The sequence below is a fragment of the Pieris brassicae genome, chromosome 4, assembly GCF_905147105.1.
Source record: "Pieris brassicae chromosome 4, ilPieBrab1.1, whole genome shotgun sequence".
Classification (NCBI taxonomy): domain Eukaryota; kingdom Metazoa; phylum Arthropoda; class Insecta; order Lepidoptera; family Pieridae; genus Pieris; species Pieris brassicae.
The window spans coordinates 17,221,870-17,241,643 of NC_059668.1; the positions used below are offsets into that span (position 1 = coordinate 17,221,870).

Genomic DNA, 19,774 nt, shown 5'->3' on the forward strand with positions numbered 1-19,774 from the left:
CCGCGAAAACAGAGGACACCGTGAGTCATTTTTGCAAAAACCCGTCATCTTTTAGGTGATACCAACTTCAGGGCAATAAATACAAATAAAACAACTTTCTCTTCAGCTGTGATACTTTTGACATTTAACACCTTTCGTCTTCAGTCACCGTGACCACGCACGCTGAAAAGTACGCGAAACGTCGGAAAAAATTTAGAATTATATAAATAACTATAAGTTTTAATAATAATAAAGTGTTTTTCTTAATGTGTAAAAGCTATTTTAACAAAAGACAATACTAGTATTATTATGTTCTGTGTAATATCAACCACAAACATTCGAAGACAATTCTGTCAGCTGAGTCTCACAGGATCTTTACACTACAAGATAGTATAAATCTACGATGTAAATAAAAAAACGAAGCTTAATGTCTTAAGCCGAGACTTTAGACATATTTAATGAAGACATGAAATGATTGTGCCTGTAGGTAATTAGAATACCAATTCTAATAATTCCCGGTTAGAGCTACATTAGGTATGAACACATAGCATTACTGCGATTGTAGCCGCAGCCGTGCACTAGTTTGTAAACTAGTAAATATATTGCGATCCAATTTCAGCATAAACGCTGAACAATATCTCAAATGAAATTTCATCGGATATTCTGTTACGAGTCTGTCTGTATAATAATGTTACGGAATGTCGCGTCGCGGTAACTCGACTGTGTTTACAACACTGACAATATGCATAATAAGAATCTTTGCTGACGGGTTCCCATACAATATGGTTTCCGCAAAAATCGCGGCGATCAATATTAGCTTTCTTTCAATGTATTTTATATTTAGGTGGTATACCAAGAATAAAATAAGTTTCATCAAAGTACAAGTTTACACATATTTTATTTATATAAACATTTATTTACTCACTTCATTGCAATAATACATAAATACAATTAAAATATTAAATAAAAAGGAAGTGCTTAGCTTTTATGTGATCTCTTGCAGGCAACAACTGTAAAATAAGAAAAAAAATAATTAGATAATATAATTATTATTAGTTATCTGTATTATGCTAAAAATATTGCAGCTGATATACCTTTTAGTAAATTTTTGCAATAAATAGTTCGTAGTTATAGGTTGCATTTATTTTAGTTATTGCCTTACAAACACAATAAATATAAATACTTAGAAAACGTGTGTATGCCATATTATTAACATATTGTTGCGATCTACTTTGCTAAAACATAATAACAGAACTTGTAACGAGACGGATACAAGTTGTCGTAAACAACAGGAGTATGAGCAGTACATACACACAATGAAGAGCCCAGCTTAAGTCTTTCTACCTACCTAGTATATTGTTTATTATCACATGGTTAGCCTAGTGAGCGTATATATAATGGCGGAAATTATAATCGTATGAAAGTATGTTAAATTTAACCAAAGGAATCATTTAGGCAATTTTCAAACCTAGTTGCGATCGGATAGATTTGAAAAATTTACTAAATAGTTATCTAACTACAAACTATCTAGTTTGATGGGTTAATTCCAGCCATACGAGCCGTATTAACTCAAATTTCATCCGCATCACCTTGGCTTGGAAACTTAATAGTCCGCTTCACAAGCGAACTGTGGAATGGACTCCCAGTCGGGAGAAACCTCCCGAGGAAACCCTGGGAGACTATCAGTACGACCTCCAATCAACTAAAATCGCTGCATGACGTCTCGTAGTAACCTATAAAAAAGATAATATAATATGTTTTTAAGCTATGCAACACATTTTTAGGCTTTTATAACTACAATTATTCAAAACGATATATGTATTTTAATTATAATGGTTTAATTACACTTAAACAGCATACTACCGTCGAACGAAGGCACGATAGGTTGCTAGGTTAATAGAAATAAAATTTTATGTATGTATGTGAAGCAAAATTTGCCATCATATTAGTTCTCATAAATTACAACGTTGTTAGATGCTCATAAGTCACGAAGCAATAAGGAAATGACTTTAACAAATAAGCGAAGACCGCGGTTCACCCTCTTGTTTTACCGAATCACATAATAAATCCTCATAAACATTATCCGAGATGTATTAAGAAAAAACGTGTTCAACTTTTACGGCTCGTATGACAAAGATAGAGAAAGCTAAGCTTATCTTATGACTCAATTTGAAATCTTTCTTTGAGTTTACAGAAACGAGAATTAGTATGTCAAAAATGTATTTATTATTATCGTCAAAGTTTTACATATGCGAGTTATAAGCAAAGTTTACATTCTGAGTCACACCCTAAGTCACTTTAAATTATAAACAATTAAATATAAATAATGAATTTTTTTGTACATATAATAGAAAAAGTACCTAATAAAAATATTCTTTAATTAATAATTGTCGTATCAATATTATTTAGTGGCTTCAGTGTGCAACTCTCATCCCTGAGGTCGTAGGTTCGACCCCCAGCTGTGCACCGATGAAATTTCTTCCTATTTGCGCATTTAGCTTTCGCTTGAACGTTAAAGGAAAACATTGTGAGGAAACCGGCTTGCCTTAGATACAAAAAGTCGCAGACATGTGTCAGGCACAGAAGGTTGATCTTCTTGCCTATTAGATTGGAAAATGATCATAAAACAGATACAGAAATCTGAGGCCCAGACCTAAAAAGGTTCTAGCGACACTGATTTTTTTTATTTTTAAGTGCCTTTCCGATCCGCTGTTTTGCTTGTAATTTTTCTGATAACCATTATTGTCAGATATTTTAGAAAAGATAGCTTGTTTACTGTAGATGTAGCATTATGAATGATTCGATGAACTTTTATAAATAAATAAACACTTTTTTTATTGTTGGATGTTTTATAATCAATGCGATCAGATTATTTGGAACCCAGTAGAGTGGTTGCTGTAGCGATCCCCGTGGCATATATATCACAATCAAAAGTACTGAATATATTAATATTTTAACTGGTGAATATATCACAGGGGCGAAATCAATTATCCCGGTATAAATAAATAAGCACCGAGTGGATATTTGCACATCAAAGATTCACATTAGTACCGGAGAGGACTCAGGGTGCCATGCTCTCGCCTAACTTTGGCGAGAAAATTCTAACTCAGGTAGTTGAGGCGAGATACCAAAATATCACCTACCTACTTGTTGAATTTGTAAACTTTGCCATCACAATATTGCACTAAATTGTAACTTAATTTCAAATAGTGAGGCAGGATATCTAATGTTATAAGTTTAGTTTTCTATACCGGTATTAAAATTTTCAGTATTTTGTTAATAGAAATAAAGATGAAAGGGATTTCCTCGGTAAGTTGTCTTTTAATTGTTTTTTAGACGTATTATGGTATGGCGGCCTATTGATGTCTTCTATAAAACTCTAATGTCGATAGGTTCCGCAGGGTACGCGATTTAGGAATGTTTATTGGTCTCCGATTAACACTATCGTAATTGCAAATAGAACTAACTTAAAAAATATATTCTATAGCTTATGTTCATCATTTATAATGTAGGTTTTAGAGGGTGGAAGATTTTTTAAAATTAGTTCACTAGTTATATCAATGCAAACAAAGAATCAAATCTTTAATCTTTATAATATTAGATAGCAAAACTTTTATACGTGCAAACGTATATCTTAAAGCTTATGTGTTACAAATATGTAGCTTCAAATCCGATTTCGCGTTTAGTTTCCAAGAAAAACTTGCTATAAGTAATAAGTCCTTCAAGATATATCCCTCGTCGAAGTCACAATTCCTCTCGGCTTGTAATCTCTCGCACGTGATCAGCTTGTGTCAAGTTGACTCCCGTGTAACCGCATGAACACTATTTCCGTCCTTCTTCACATTGTTCTACTTTAAAAATCCTTTGAAAGCAATAACGAACATGAAAGTTTTTTCAACATCAATATCTTAGAGATTAAATCTTTGTGAATGTGAAAAATCTTTTGTTAATTTAACGTAAGAACATTAATATGACCTATAAGAATAATTAGTGATTAAAATATTTCGCAGTGTAAAAGCCAAAGCTGTACATTTTGCTCATTAAGATATTCTTGGTTTTATTACATGGCGATTGCCTAAATCGTCGAAATGAAGTCCCGCGAGTATGCCAGATCCATTCTCTTCAGCATTTTTACTGCGACTCATCAAAAGTGTATTTTTATCACTCGCTGCGAACACGCGGGAAAATCAAACAAAAAGTTGCTAACGGTGGTGGCGTTGTCTGGCGGATCACCTCATGCCTGTTAAGAAACAAATTACACATAATTATTGTCCGCTGATTAAATAGTAACTCTCTATATTTATTAATTCTTTCTCGATATTTTCGCGTTCATATTTTTTTTAATGTACTCGTAGGTATGTGTATTGTGTAGGTTAACGTGTAATAACGAATCGCTTAAATTAATTACCAACATTGCTCTCGCGTTAATACGGTGCGAATATTCAAGTGGGATTAAGATATAGTTCATTTGCATATTAAATTGTTTGCGTTTCGCTCTTCATTACTATTTATTTGAGCTAGTGCTGCGCGGCCGCCGTGCCGGCCGTTGTATAATATTCAGTCAAGACTTAGTGCTTTTGAGAATGACGTCGAATACTTACTAAAATATAAAATAAATAATAAAGTTCGTATGTATAATAAATTGTATCTGGACATTTTAGGGTATTTAGTATGTTATAGAAGTACTAAGAAGAATCGGCTAGGCGGTGCGGCGCGCGGGGCGGGCAGCGTGATCGATGCGGTCATTACTCAGCGGATAAGATCGCGCTTCGCGGATAAAGTGCTGCTGCATAATGTTACTAATGTCAGTGTTTCACAGCCTTATTTGCAGCAACGCTTACCGCTAATACGATGCAATTATTTTTAGTTCATGCAAGATGTTAAAGCGTACGTGATATAATATACGGAGTACACATTTTTTTATTCTTTAAACCTGAGCACTACGTTTCCAACCGAGGAGGTACTAGATTATGTTTATAGATGCTTCAAACAGGACAGTGAGGTTTAAGCGATGAGACACATGCTTGCATATTCATTGCGCATAATCGCGGCCAGAGCTTCACCCTCCAGCCTCTCCACCGGACACGGGGTCTTATAAATACTGATACCAATAATCAAAAGTTACATGCTGGCTTTAAAGCGTGAACACAGGGATAACACAGACTACTCATTAAGCTTGTTAAGACCGAAACTCCAATTATTGTACAGTTTTTTTATTATTAATTTACTACAGGTTAACAATCAAATAATGATACATGTTTTGAGTTTTAATTATCTTGATAATTTGGGCACTTAGATTTCATTATTTATACTACTATATGATTATTCAAAAACTAAAATGATTGTTGTGTGGGTCAAGCCTTATAATGTTTACGACATAATATATTTTTATGAGGACCTAACGTTCTCCAAATGTTTATATCACACGGATGTGATTTGAGATTTGTGCTTTTATTTGACGAGGGTGTCTTTTGTGGTACAATTTGTGACGCGACAATCTGTTACCTGGCTACTTTATTAAATCTTTCTATATTGGACTCAAGCTAATATAACAGTCCATCAGTCAAAATATAGCGTTAATTTTAATAATCCATAATCCTAGAAGTACTCATAAATTTTATGCTTTAGAAAGATTTAAGCTTACCTGTGTGTACGTCGAATCCATTAAAATAATTATAAAAGTACATACATGTGACATAGGACGCCTAAAGTGTTTCGAATTTTTTCACAAATGTAGATGTGTAAACCATAGTTTCATTGTATCATAAATTGCACTTTTATACTACTGAAGTGACAGTATTTAACTTAAGGGAAATTTAGTAAATGCAATATTAATAAATTAGGGTCTTATGAGTGAATGAATTCAAATATCAAATTATCAAGACGGTCGATTGGTCACAAGCACACACGAATGTCATTATACAACGATTATATATTTAAGTCTAGATGCAATCATTAGAAGATACTTTTATGTCGTTGTACGAAAACAAAAGACATTGGACGCTAACCTAAATAGCTTATTTAAAATCAATTTTAATATTCCCGCGCTTTGGTTCTTATGTCGATTGTCAGTGATGTCGATGACTTATGACATCTGCACCATAGACAGATTCTTTACATTTTCATATCTGTTTTTTAATTAAAATCGGAATTATTTTGGAAAAAATATCGGGATCAATATAAAATAAGTATATTCAATTCACGTCTCGATAAGTGTAATTCGTTGTCTCCCATCAAACATCTTTTGCTCAAAACACTAAATCATATAGAGTTGTTTTTTGTATGAGTATTTTTCCTGCAATTCAACGTCCTTTATGCTGCGATTCAATCTTAGATCAAAGGTGAGACGTTCGAACCTCTTCCAATATCCTTTATTTTTCGCTACAAACTAATAAATAATATAATACAATAGTGTATTGTTAAAGTTTGAATCAAAACCGCATGGAGTTTCTTAATATTAAGTAACAAATAGCCACTAAGTCTTTCGTCTATTGTTTATAATTCTACCATAATATATTAAATATTAATTAATGAAATGTAGCTGCTATGTGACAAATAAAATGAAAACCCTAATTTATTATTAAAATCGTTAAGACGTGAAACGAGATTACGTTAAGTAAAACAGAATGAGCGTCTACATGCCGCCATGGAGTGATCACGTTGTGCAGATACATGTTCATATACGTGTGAGCTCATCGGCAGCGCGCTGATAACTAAAAACGCGGATATAATTTTTGGGAATGGAATCTCGCTGTTGGCCTAAAGAGCCTTGACAGCTTAGGCCAGACAAGTGTAACGTGTAATGTAAGTTTACGAGTAAATTAGCATCAACAGTGTGGATGTCACATGAACGCAACGCGAATCGTGTAACGAATCTTGGTTTTCACACAGCTACAAGTTGCAACGAACATGCCGAACAGGAAGCCCTTGTTTGAGCAAGAGACCGACAGCTGATGGATCGGCCCTAGCGCCGGCGCATAAAACCCTTGCGTAACTAACTAAACATGTAATACTCGTAGTGCCGTCCAAATGTAGAATTCGTGTTACATACACCGTGTACGGTGGCTTAACACTTGAAGGGATTCGCCAAGATTTCGACTCGGTAATTATCAATAGTACTGAGTTTATCAATAACACGCATTGCTTATATTAAATGAGTTATTACTTTTCATTTAGTATACATAATTTGAGTCAGCAACTAATTATTTTATGTAGGTGAAAACACAAACTACAAAATTTCAATTTATATAGTAACGGCGTCCATGCGTCGGGTTGTCTCTCTCCCTAAAATATGGCAAGGGGGCCGATGGCTGGCCACGTGTAATACTCGAGAACGGGTGCTACTTGTGGTGACTGGTCGTACTTGAATTCGTGTATGCGGTGATGTTAGTGATTTCGACTATGTATTTGCGTGTTGTTCCCACGAGAATGTAAGTGCATGCTCCTATTTCACCATGCCTCCTGCTGATAGAGGATCTTTGACAATCTGAGACTAATCTTTGTTTTTAATTTATTTTATGATTATTTATTACCTGCTTAAGATGTCAGGTGGAACATGGATTAATGGTTGCAGTTCCTTACAAACGATGTTTACAACAAAAAAAGTTTTTTTATTAAAAAGAGTGTCGGAAAGTTTATTACCAGTCCTTCTCTTCCGTTCTACGCCCTTGATTTTAACTGGCAGTAAATGTTAAATTAGAAACATTTAATGTATATTTCTTTTTTTGGCGTTCCTAAGTGTACGTTGTGTTACCTATATGAATAAATAATTTACGACTTAGGCTTAAATAATAAATAAATAATGTTATCTTTTATTTTAAATTATAAATATTTTAATTCCCTTTTACTAAATCTCTTAAAATAATTTCTAATCGGTTCTTTAGACATACTATGGTAGATACCATTGTACACTCGAGAAAACATTTTCATAAGATACAGAAACTCGTCTTATTTTGTGGGGAACCAGTACAAACTTTGACGCAAAGAAATGAAGAAAGCCTAGTTTGTGAAGTGCGGCTACGGCAAGTTAGACAAGTTTCCCTTTGCGTCGTCGCCAAACTTATCCACAAACAATATGTCTGAGACGTCAAAAGACTTTCCCAAAATATAAAGCTCCAAATAATTGTGAATATTTCTTAGCGCGGTTTCGTGAAGACACATAGCTAAGCAGCGTTTACCTGCAAAGCAATAATTGTTTTAGTTACGGTTTACTACCTACGAAATGTGCCTGTAAGTACTCTAAGGCATCTAACGAAGTCTGAAACAAGCTAGTAAGAATAAGGAACAAACGAGGAGTGACTCCAGATTCTGACTAAACCCAAACATAACGTAATAGTATGAGAAGATACATATTTGGTATACTTGGTAAAACGATAACCAATATGGAAGATATTGCAAGAAGCGAGGGCGGTGCAGCACTGACATTCACGGATCGTAGCTGCAAGCGGTTGCTGGCATCAAACTGCACCGTCTATCTAATAGAACCATAATATCATGTAGCAATAAATAAAAGGTATTGTACCACGTACTTTATAGCATTTTTCTAATAAATGGATATCGGTGCATGCATATTAACGTAAAGGAAAATGTAAATAATTAAGAAATCCATTTTCCATACAATCAAATTGAGGTAAAATGTCAATAAATTTAACACCATAGATAATAACATTCGATTCAATTCATTGTGAAAATCGACATCGCCGCGAGTTCATGTGCTAGTTCGAAACGATTAAAAGACGGCTGGCGTAAAAATTATCGCTAAGTTTCTAACAATTTAGATAAATAGAATATAATTGTATACGTTCCGAAGTGTCGTGTGAATATTTAAATTAATTTCAACCTGTGCCGCGTAGCGTGTACCTAAAATAAAAAAGGAATCCAATAATCGATAAGACTAAAACTAGCACTTACCATCAACGGTGGCGTATCTCACTAAAACACTGGATCCTTCAATGATGAATAAAAAAAAGTAAATGCGGTATATATTTAGTGCGCACAGCGGTTAACATTTAATTCCCTTGCGCCATTATGCCGGGACGCCACCGGTTCGTGTGTCAAAGTCAAATCGACAATTGTCTTCCTTCTTTGATTGACACCGATTTAGCGCGAACACAAACTGTAATAAAAAGTGTTTTACTTGTTATTGATATGAAAATTATAATATTTAAATATATTTTGTGATAAGTAGAATCAGAAAACACGGCAGTAGCAAGAATACTATAGCTGTATCTTATGCTAAAAATAGATCACTAGACTCATTAGGTGCTTTTGGTATTTCTACTTCTATATGTGTGTGTGTACAACGCCAATTGTACGTAATAAATAGAATACATTCACGTTTAATCACACGCTGAAAATGGGTCAACTTTTGTTATAAAACTTATTGTAAACATCATAATAATACATAGCCGCAAACGATTTTGTGAACTTACTAACCTCGTTGTAATGTTGTTGTCGATTTACCTATAGCTTCATAAAATTATTCTCTATTTTTGTAGATACATTTTCATTTTCAAATAGAGCTTTAACTTTGTTAAATGCTTGACTCATTTTGGCTTTAACCTCTTCCACGTCGTCACGTATTGACTTCTCGTTTACTGCATCCCCATAAAAAGGTCTATTGGTATGAGATCAGCGTCAGGATCTCGCTGGGTACCGTACAAGTCCGAATCGGCTTCACCTCCGATTCTCAAAGATATTGGATAAATGTGCGTTTGTGTTTATGATCGTTCAAAGCACTTCAACTGATAAATAGGATAACCTATCATAGCAAATGACTCGATATACTTTGTTTTTTTCCTATGACGAGTATTTTATGTATGGAAATTATTAAATTATATTATTAGTGAATAAAAATTATTGTGACCAAACGGCTTATCAGATGGTATGCAAATTGTACATATACTCGTATAGCAGTGGAACCGCTGATAAGTTAACGTATGGTTGTACTGAAACTGAATCAGAAGCTTTACTATAAATAGTGCATTAAATATTATAATTGAGCAGGCTCGGGCGGGTAATGATATGCATTCATTTGTCGCGTTTCCCCTCCCCCGCAGCCCTTCCGCGACTCTGTTCTGCCGATAACAACGCACAATAAATTATTATTTGTCCGATTCCATTTTACTCGCGTATTTATGACGAATGATAACACCCACGAAATATATTGTGTTTTATTCGCTTCCATTTATTATGAATGCTGTGTCATATTCAACTCTACACTGCTGTGATGTCGCGAGTTTTTACTTTTGATGCTCTGTGAAATATCATGGTGTCTGTATCAAGATTTTTTCTTTATAAAGAGCACCGATGGCATTTTGTTAAAAGCTCTTTTGGGGTTTAGTAGAGATAAAAAGCAGCTTTTTCTATATAAAAACAACGCAATTTCAGAACAAAACTGTGTTAAGATTTAAACTAGGTGCCTTAAGTTTACAAATTAAAGACGGATAAAAATCAAAACCGTTTAATTTTTGGGATTCGTACTAAGATGTCTTAACTATTATTTCTTATTTTATAGAAAAAACTGGTCACATTTCGATACAATTGTTAATTTAATATATTATATATAACATTATAACTACAGGTTGTATTTAATTCGTACCGTTAAACAGTTTTCAGACGATTTCAACGTGCGAGAAACAATGCTGAGGGTGCAACTACGATAAGCTTTGTTATGAAAATGTTAACGATGGCAAGTATTGGAGGTATGTATACTAGTACTTGGTAAGACTAACTTTTAAGAGAAGCGACTATTTTTATTACATACATTTACTGTTGGGTGCTTTTACTAGCCATATATTTATTCTCTTTAAAAATATGATCTACTTAGATTATATATGTTAATTATTGACGGCGTCCCATTTTTGTCATTATAAATCAAACCCTTAGCCGTGAAACTATGAAACCTTAATATTTATTAACTATTCCAGATTTTAAGACCACTGACTCTCGCCAATTTTTTCGCTTCGACTTAAGACCTGGAATAATATGAAGAAAATATGATTAGACATTCAATGTCAATGTGACCCATTAAATAAATTATATTTAAAACTCAAATAGGTGACTCAATAGGACCAAAACCAAGTTATATATATTATCACATTCTTAGTATACGGGAAATAATTTCATGTGTGACGATTTTTTAAAATAAAAAATCTTTTAGCATAAAGCTTTATAAGTTTTCGTTTCCTTGAAAATTGTAAACAGGTTAAGGATATAAAAAAGACAAAACGATTGTGCCCTCAGTCCTAGTCTAACACATGATACAACGTCCATTTGTCAAATTACAATAGAACGTTTCGTACAGGGTTTATCCTTACCATTCAAAGCCTCGTACTTTTGGGCAATGGTTCTGGTATTGGAAACCATAATTTTTCTTCTTGGCTTATGTGTGCGGAGTGCTAGGAGCGGGTGGAGTTGGTTCATATAGTGCCTTAAGAGCAGCATGCAGGCGGTTCAGGTCAACCTGCTGTGCCTGCACTTCCCGTTGCACTTCCTCTAGAGACAGCTTAACACACAACCATTCCGACTTGTGTTCTAACGCCTGCTAATTGCCGACTAACTGCTAAATCACTGGATTTTAAAATATTAGGTAAGAGTTTTAATGTTTGCTTTGTTTTCGTTGAAACATCATGCGAGCTAATTTGATTTTTTTACGTAATTCGGAACCTCTTAATATCATAATCAAGATGCGATTAATACGTGCATTAAAATCTTAATAATATTTAAAGTTAAGAAAACACTTTTTAAACGGATTGAAGCTCTGTATTATTTTTCCGACGTTTCGAAATTTAAATTTGAAATTATGTAAATAATTATAAGTTTATAATAATAATACATAGCTTCAATCCGTTTAAAAAGTGTTTTCTCAATGTGTAAAAGCTATGTTAACAAAAGACAATACAATATTTAAAGTGTTATAAAATATGACGTTGTTTGTACTTTTTGGCGTAAAAGTAGGTAATTTAAATAAAAATTGAGGATTTGTGTTCAATTCTGAGGGAAATTTAAGTGTCAATAGTAAACAATGCAAAAGGCGCCTTATATATTCGCATGTTAATTGTATGATAAGCATTTGTTATTTGGAATAAAACTTATGTTGAACTAAGTCGTTTTAGCATAATTTGATCACCTTAGCCTCCTTGATTGCTGCTTGGCGGTTTACTTCGAATATTATTATCATAGAACCGATGATAAATATCACCATTTCACCTAAAACAACCAAAAAGCGGTTATGAAGTAGACAGTGTCAAGTCGTTGCGTACAGCAAAGCATACCGATAAGATCTCCTCCGAGCTCGAGGGCTTGTCGGCGTGGCATTGGTGGGGCACGCGAAGCCATCAATGCGGGTGATGCGGTTCCTGCAAGTCGCAAAGCTGTGATGCGCGCGCGCCACTCCGCTTCACGATATAATATCGCAACTCGTTCACATACGGCGACGCTGAAGCGGGGATTTGACTTCGCAAAATCCTTGACTCGACTTGCCACTGGTGAACTTAGCTGGCGTGCTATCTGCGTCGCCAGCTTAAACAAGGGAAATTGCTCGGCGACCATTATTCCTGCTGCATTATTCTCGCGCAACCAATTTGCACACCGCAACTGACTCTGTAATAAACATAATCGAGAAATTTCGGATAAAAAATTATTTGCGTAATGTTTATTATTTTGACATTTTATAAAAAATAAACATTATCGTAGTCACAATAGCATAGACCATAGACCGTAAATATTGTATATTAGATAAAGGTTCCCCAAATGACTACAATGTGGTCAGTCGTCTATGAGCTTTTCATGAATGAGATATATTATTACATACTTGTGAGTGAAACAAAATTCATTTTATTTACGCAAGTAAAATTGCGATGATGCTGGTTGTAACCATTTCATAAATATTGAAAATATGTATTTGACGTTTTATGAAAATTATATTATTGTGATTTGCATGTCATTTTGGCGCGAGTTTTCGATGATATGAAACGAAGTCAGTTAATGATTAGTGTTTATATTAGGATTGTTTTATAATATAATTATTAATTTCGATTGTCGTCGGCTAAACTATAGTTGTACAAATATAAACTTTTTAGTTGCTTTGTAGAAATAGACAGTCATGGAGATTACATTTAGTTATACAAAGAAGAGATGCGAATTCGGTCGACAGCCTCTATTTTGCGAGCAGGGCCCCGAGCTATGTGATTCGGTGCCGCCTAACCCCGCCGAGCATAAGCATTACATTCTACGCAACCCGGTGCACCAGCCTACACAAAATACTCCTTGCTTCTCCGAGCACCATGTCAACACAATAAGGTAATATTCCCGCTTCTCCTCCACAGTTTTACTTCCACCATGTGAAGACCTATATCGTTTCAGAGCGGAGTATACAACAACTGGAGCCAATCATGCTGAAGGTGGGTGGCCAAAAGATGTGAATGTTGTCGACCCCGAAGCAACACAGCGATATCGAAGAAAAATTGAGAAAGACGACAATTACATCCATTGTGTTATGTCCCTCGCACCAGTACGTGTGATTGTTTCCTTATAAATATATTTATATATATTCATCTATACATTAGATATTTTCAGGGTATGGATCACTACGTGTTGCAAAACAATGCGATCGATATGTACCGCACATATTACGCTGAAATGGCGACACTGCCACAAGTAGAGCGTAACAGTTGCCGTACTGTCAACGTGTACCGCGACCCCATGGGCCCACGCCCTATCGCCGCCATTAGCTGGCAGCCCGACGGTGGACAACGATTTGCCGTCGCCTATTTAGATGTCGACTTCAATCGCATCTCACGCGCCTCTTTACTATCTTACATCTGGGATGTGGAAAACGCCAACGATCCTGAAGTAGCGTTACTGCCACCCGTACCACTGCTTGACCTGCAGTTCAATCCACGGGAACGAAATACTCTGGCCGGTGGACTACTCAACGGGCAGGTAGGCGTATGGGACCGGCGTCGCGGTGGTGTCCCTGTCATACTTTGCGCGCCGCACGTGGCACACCGAGATCTTGTGCGTAATGTGATCTTTATCAACTCAAAGTCAGGGCAGGAGTTCTTTTCGGGGGGGCCAGATGGTGCCTGCAAGTGGTGGGACATGCGCAATATGGATGAACCCACTGATGAGATGATTATGGATGTAGTAAAGTCATCGTTTGACGTGCAAACAATGGCCAATGCGAACGGAATTACTGTGATGGAGTACGAATCCACGATTCCGACGCGATTCATGGTCGGTACTGAAAACGGGCTGGTGATCGGTGGCAACCGCAAAGGCAAAACTCCTATGGAAAAGCTACCGGCGAAGGTGAGCACAGGGCAATAATATGACATAAGTACGTTTATGCACTAGTATCCTATAAATCCTATTTGTCGGTAGTTTGAGGCACACCTGGGCCCAGTATGGTCACTGGAACGAAACCCTGGATTTCTTAAGAACTTCCTCACAGTAGGAGACTGGACTATGCGTGTTTGGAGTGAGGATTGTCGTGAGTCCGCTGTTCTTTGGTCGCCACCGAATCGACACAAAATAACCGCCGCAACTTGGAGCCCCACTAGGTTCAATGTTTTTTTAAAGTATTTCTTCAATAAGAGATCGTGGTACATCTCGTTTCAATAACCTATTCATAGGATGGCGAAATCGCAAAATTATACCGGAAATAAGATTCGAACAAGTAACGTGGAATGCAAAAGAGCGATTTGCATGCTTAAAGACTTAAACTTCTTGATATTATTCTTCTTAAATGATTCAGGCCGATATAGTCGAGATACAAAAAACAAGAAGCAATAATATAACAATATTTTAGCTAAAGTAATCATGCATTGTGTTCGTCAGGCTATCGCTGCTTGCGGCGGTGCAGTGGGATGGTTTGTTGGCCACATGGGATCTATTACGGCGTCAACATGAGCCTACTCTTACAATGCACGTTTGTGACGAGCCTCTACTACGCTTGCGCATGCATGAAGGGGTCACTATTGTTTTTAAAATCATTTAAACTTTAAAGTAACTGCTATAATATTTTGATTGTGTAATCAAAAGTATATTTGGAAGTACTTAATATAAAAGTGTTTGTTTTAGTTGTAATTATAGATATATGTAAAATGAATATTATTATTTTTACTAGTATCAATAATAATTTGATAAATATATTACAATTTAACCTAGGACAATGTGAAAAAATAAATGATTAATTTTTGATGCTCAATTACTCGTATATTAAACAATGGTGTCGACTCTAAAGTTTGTGGGTTGCAGGGTGCGTTTGTGGCATGTGGCAGCCGTAAAGGCAACATCTACATGGTAGAGTACTCACAGAACATGACACAGTCTGATAAGAACGATAAAATACTTCTGACTGCGGTGAGTACGTAGAATGCTATTGTCTTGCAATTGGTAAGCAATATTTACTAGACACGCGAATCATTTTTATAATTTGCGGTCACACAACGTTAGCTTTCTTACAGATGTTCGAACGGGAGAGCAAACGAGAGCGTATTCTCGAAGCGCGTATGCGTGAGATTCGTCTTAAGTTACGACAGGCAGAGGAGGGCAGCCCAGCCGCCTCTGTCACAGAGTTTGACCCTAGTGTTGGAGATCGCGATCTGGCCGAGGCTACGGCGGAATACATGCAGGGCGTGAAGAAGGAGCTCGCTGCCATGTAGCTGCTGCGATTATATTATTCTTTGAACAGATTTTGTTTGCTTTAGTCACAATTAAATGAATTAAACATAATAATCGTTTGAAGACTTTTATTGTCACACATCTGATACTATAGGTATATATATACCCCCTTATTCATAAAAACTAAATCCAGACTAATAGTTGTTTAAACTAAACTAAGTACTTTTTAGTCTATTTCTGTCAAATGAAGTTCTTACTTTGCCTTGGGAAAATGGCACAATCGGACTTTTTATTTGTCATATATTAGGGGAATATTATTGCAATGGAACTTTTCTTGTCTTTCGGTCGGTTCGGTAACTTTTTAAACATTGATTTACTCAATTATATTCCAAATTTCAAGGAAAATGTGTTATTCACAAGTAGGAGTACTTGTCCAATTAACAGGTACTTGAAAACCGTGGTAAGTCAATAGATGTATTTTCTTAGATACATTTATTTAATGATAATAATAAAAAAATAAAGAGTTTTAACGCATAATGCGACGCTCGTTGCTCGCCGCGGGATAGAAATAGATTTGGAATTCGGAACAAATCACACCGAGCTTCAGACACGAGGTAAATACAATACTGTTGTGATAAAATAAAATGAAACGTTTCTCAATAACCACTTTCGTATCTAACAGGAGTATATAGTAGGTAATAGGATACGAACACTGCCACTTTTCCCAAGATTTATATGTATCAGAAAATTAGCATGGAAGAGGTCCAAAATAGCCCGTGGAGAAACAACGATGGTTCAACGGTAGCTGTCTTGCAAGCTGTGTTTTGGTATATGTCACCATCAGATCTGGGCCGAGCCGCCGCCGTTTGTCAGATGTGGCGCCGTGTTGCCTCTGCTGATTTCCTATGGCGTCATTCTTTGGTGCCACACATCACACCGGACGCACTGCGCACACTACGAAACACGTCGGCGAATAACCAACACATAGGTAATAATAATAATTCCAAGTCAAATAAGTCGTGCCTTCTCCGCCTGACACACGTCTAACTTTGGGTCTAACAAATGCCCAGTCTCCAATCGTGTGTTAATTGCACATATAAAACGGAAAAACGATTGGCGCGCTGCCAACCGTTTTTTTCTTGCTGCGCTGCTGAGAATTTACACGAATTAATGGGAGTTTACATTCCTTACCAATACTAGTTAAACATAAGTATAATCGCATAGAAAATAAACTGTATAACCAAGCTTTGTGTTATGTACAGCATCATGGCAGGCGTGGAGCTGGCGACGCGAGGGAGCACTGGCGACAGCGCGATGGACACGGCGTACGAAGTTGCGTCCCACGGCCGGCGCACCTCTCTTGCACGTTGCTATAGACCAGACTGGCACTTACCTCGCACTGCTCGCTGAACATGCTGAGCTTTCTGTAATACTGACTCTTTAAATTTAATTAGACAAGTTTTTGATATAATTTTAAATATGTAATAGAGAAGAAAATAAGTTTATAAAATTATTTTCAGGTATGGGAGCGGAATGACAGCCTCGACGGCGCCGGCTGGCATGAAGTGTTGAGCAAACGCGTTAGCGACGAATGGGGAGTCGAAGGGGCCGCCGAGTGGGCACCAAACCGTCGACGCCTGCTAATCGGTGGCCCACTCATACTAGCTGACCGTTGGGAATTCCTTGTGCTGGATTTTACAAGTACGTTGTTTGAAAACTGCCTGAAATTTAAAGATATCTGCTGCCCATATTGATCAATGCTCTTGCGCAGCGGACTGGCACTGCTCAGTGGTCTGTCGCGCGTCGAGTTCACCTGGCACGTGGCCAAACTGGTTAGACGACGCTCACTTCATCACATTTCACGCGCGTCTTGCTGCTCCTCATTGTGCTACGACCACTGTCTGTATCAACGCTACTACACAGGTAGTAGAGCCTTCAACTTTTAGTAGAGCTCGACTTTCGAGTTTAATCAACCTTTATTTTGCTATAGGGAACCCATTCGGAGTTCGTTGGCGTAGTAGCGCCATTACTTCGCATCTACAACGAGGCTGGTGCCAATATCACGTGAGCATAGAATAGCACGCTCTTACTTGCCAAAATATAATAGGATAGTTTTACATAACTTAATTTACTTTGTAAAGACACACTCTTGTTGTAGATATGCCTGAGTCTACCATTGAGGATCGTCAGCATGATGAATCTCCCATGGAATGTAGAGAGCCTCACGCACTTTATTATCGCTGCTTACGAGAGGTATCACAATATAAACCAATTACAAATTATTATTGTTATATAGCACGAAAACCAAGAAATTACCGAGTACAATACAAAAAAAATACCATCTTAAATTATTTAACCCTAATTTTACTAAAAATATGTTACAAATTTACCAAAAAGATTTGTTCTGAAAACGTATCGTTTTACATTTAAAACTAAATTTTCTACAGATACGCGGCTCGAGGCAGCGCTACCTCATAGTCAGTGGGGGGTTACGCGGAGGAAGACGTGGTGAAGCTCGCGCATTACTCGGCTGGCACTTACCAGCCTCGTTTGACATGCCACCTGTATTTCTACGGGAGGGCATTGCCGAGCGACTTCTCGCGCGCCGACAGCGTGAAGCGGAGCCCCCGGAAGAACCCCCTGGAGAGGAGGCCCTACGAGCGCTGTGCTCACTCCCTGAAGCTAGCTGTCCGCTCCCCGCCACTGTGCTTGGCCTGGTTTTACACCCGTCGTATGTATAGTTTTATATAGATAATATATTTGAGTTTGATGAACTCCTACTAATTCCAATTATGAGTTATTAAGTGTTTACTTTAAAGTGATTATACCTTCTGTTGAAAAAAAAATCAATGGCGCTACAACCTTTTTAGGTCTGGGACTCAGATTCTGTATCTGTCTCATGATCATTTGTTAATCGAATAGGCAAGTAGGTGATCAGCCTTCTGCGCCTGACGCACGCCGTCAACTTTTGGGTCTAAGACGAGCCCGGTTTCCTCACGATGTTTTTCTTCACCGTTCGAGCTAATGTTAAATGCGCACATAGAAACAAAATCCATTGATGCACAGCCGGGGATCAAACCTACGACCTCAGGGATGAGAGTCGCATGCTGAAGCCACTAGGCCAACACTGCTCGGCTGCCAACCTTCTGTTGAAGCATATCTAAAACCATGTTTTTTTGACTTGATTGACTTGATGTACTTTAAGAAGTACATCTTACATCTTGAATTGATAATCACTTAACATTAGGTTCTGACCGTTTGCTTCCTGTTCTATAAAATAAACCCTACTTCTTCGGTTTATTTGTAATTGGTTAAAAAGTAAATATAAATACTTACTGTATTTATATTTGTATATATACTGTGATTATTCATTTACATTAAGTTTATTAAATTTAGGTAACAAAAATTACGGTTATATAGGGGCAGAAGCGTTTGGGTGACCACCACAGAAGGCATAGCTTGCGTATCACTTCCCGCGATGCAGCCTGCTTTGTGGCTACCATTAGGTCCTAAAGATTCTTCGTTATACCGAGTGCAGCCACACGCTGACCACGACTATTTGGTTAGCCCGGTGAGCGGAGGTTCAGGTGCTGTAGAAGTGTGGTCAGTGCGAAGTGGAGTCCACAATGCTTCTCTTATTCATGAAACCCCGGCTCTAGCTGCACTGCTGCTTCCGTTGCAACCCTCGGCTCATGCCGTGCTCGTCCTTACCACGGAGGCGCTACATGTTTGTAAAATCTAAATATATTTACATCACAATACTCAGAATTCCTTTGACCAAACTTCTCGCATTGCAGAAAGGCAATTTCAAGGAGTTCACTTACTTGACCCAGCACTGGGATAGACATGTAATCGACCAATCACTGTGATGGGTGAAGAGAGATTGCAAATTAAGTCAATCCTTTTACAGGGGCTGGTGTGGAATAATATCGTTTTCTCTTTAATTTTTAGACGGCAATATCATGACTTCTTAAATTTAAAGTAATTATGTGTTAAATAAAAGTTGTATAATTTTAATGTAAATTTTAATTATACTTATTCATAATTGTAGTAGTTTTGAATCTAATTGTATTCTGCTTGTATTACAGATTTGGCAAAGCAGCGTACCGATTTAAGTGTGGCGTGAAGAGTATCTTTAAGCATTGTTTGAATTTTTAATAATAACTAA

General features: G+C 36.9%; 2 protein-coding genes and 2 long non-coding RNA genes across 9 annotated transcripts; 2 read left to right on the plus strand and 2 right to left on the minus strand.

Annotated features, from left to right (window-relative positions):
* Positions 1-858: 858 nt before the first annotated feature.
* On the minus strand, positions 859-1,703 carry LOC123709130. Its single transcript, XR_006753687.1, has 2 exons — positions 1,569-1,703; positions 859-989 (listed from the first exon to the last, which is right to left on the minus strand). It is a non-coding gene; the product is annotated as an uncharacterized LOC123709130 (long non-coding RNA).
* Positions 1,704-10,272: 8,569 nt separating this feature from the next.
* Positions 10,273-15,828, plus strand: LOC123708654 (dynein axonemal intermediate chain 2-like). 3 transcript variants are annotated; one of them, XM_045659469.1, is made up of 8 exons: positions 10,273-10,682; positions 13,073-13,281; positions 13,345-13,492; positions 13,558-14,292; positions 14,365-14,543; positions 14,821-14,953; positions 15,241-15,345; positions 15,450-15,828. In XM_045659469.1, the coding sequence occupies exons 2-8, from the start codon at positions 13,085-13,087 to the stop codon at positions 15,645-15,647; spliced, it is 1,695 nt and encodes a 564-aa protein (XP_045515425.1). In that variant the 5' UTR covers positions 10,273-10,682; positions 13,073-13,084; the 3' UTR covers positions 15,648-15,828. The 3 variants fall into 3 exon arrangements, with proteins under 3 accessions (XP_045515425.1, XP_045515424.1, XP_045515426.1); XM_045659468.1 differs by lacking the exon at positions 10,273-10,682 and adding an exon at positions 11,508-11,569; XM_045659470.1 differs by lacking the exon at positions 10,273-10,682 and having other exon boundaries at positions 13,202-13,492.
* LOC123708656 lies at positions 10,426-12,686 on the minus strand. Of its 3 annotated transcripts, none has more exons than XR_006753639.1 (4): positions 12,255-12,686; positions 12,110-12,189; positions 11,298-11,539; positions 10,426-10,955 (listed from the first exon to the last, which is right to left on the minus strand). It is a non-coding gene; the product is annotated as an uncharacterized LOC123708656 (long non-coding RNA). The 3 variants fall into 3 exon arrangements; XR_006753637.1 differs by having other exon boundaries at positions 11,298-11,550; XR_006753638.1 differs by having other exon boundaries at positions 11,298-11,521; positions 12,255-12,685.
* A 461-nt stretch (positions 15,829-16,289) lies between the features above and the next one.
* LOC123708655 lies at positions 16,290-19,773 on the plus strand. 2 transcript variants are annotated; one of them, XM_045659472.1, is made up of 9 exons: positions 16,290-16,594; positions 16,869-17,032; positions 17,127-17,307; positions 17,378-17,529; positions 17,597-17,670; positions 17,748-17,859; positions 18,054-18,337; positions 19,027-19,333; positions 19,695-19,773. In XM_045659472.1, exons 1-9 carry the CDS (start codon positions 16,342-16,344, stop codon positions 19,719-19,721), a joined length of 1,554 nt encoding a protein of 517 aa, XP_045515428.1. In that variant the 5' UTR covers positions 16,290-16,341; the 3' UTR covers positions 19,722-19,773. The 2 variants fall into 2 exon arrangements, 1 of the variants encoding a protein (XP_045515428.1); XR_006753636.1 differs by lacking the exon at positions 19,695-19,773 and having other exon boundaries at positions 17,765-17,859; positions 19,027-19,372.
* The last annotated feature ends 1 nt before the right edge of the window (position 19,774 follows it).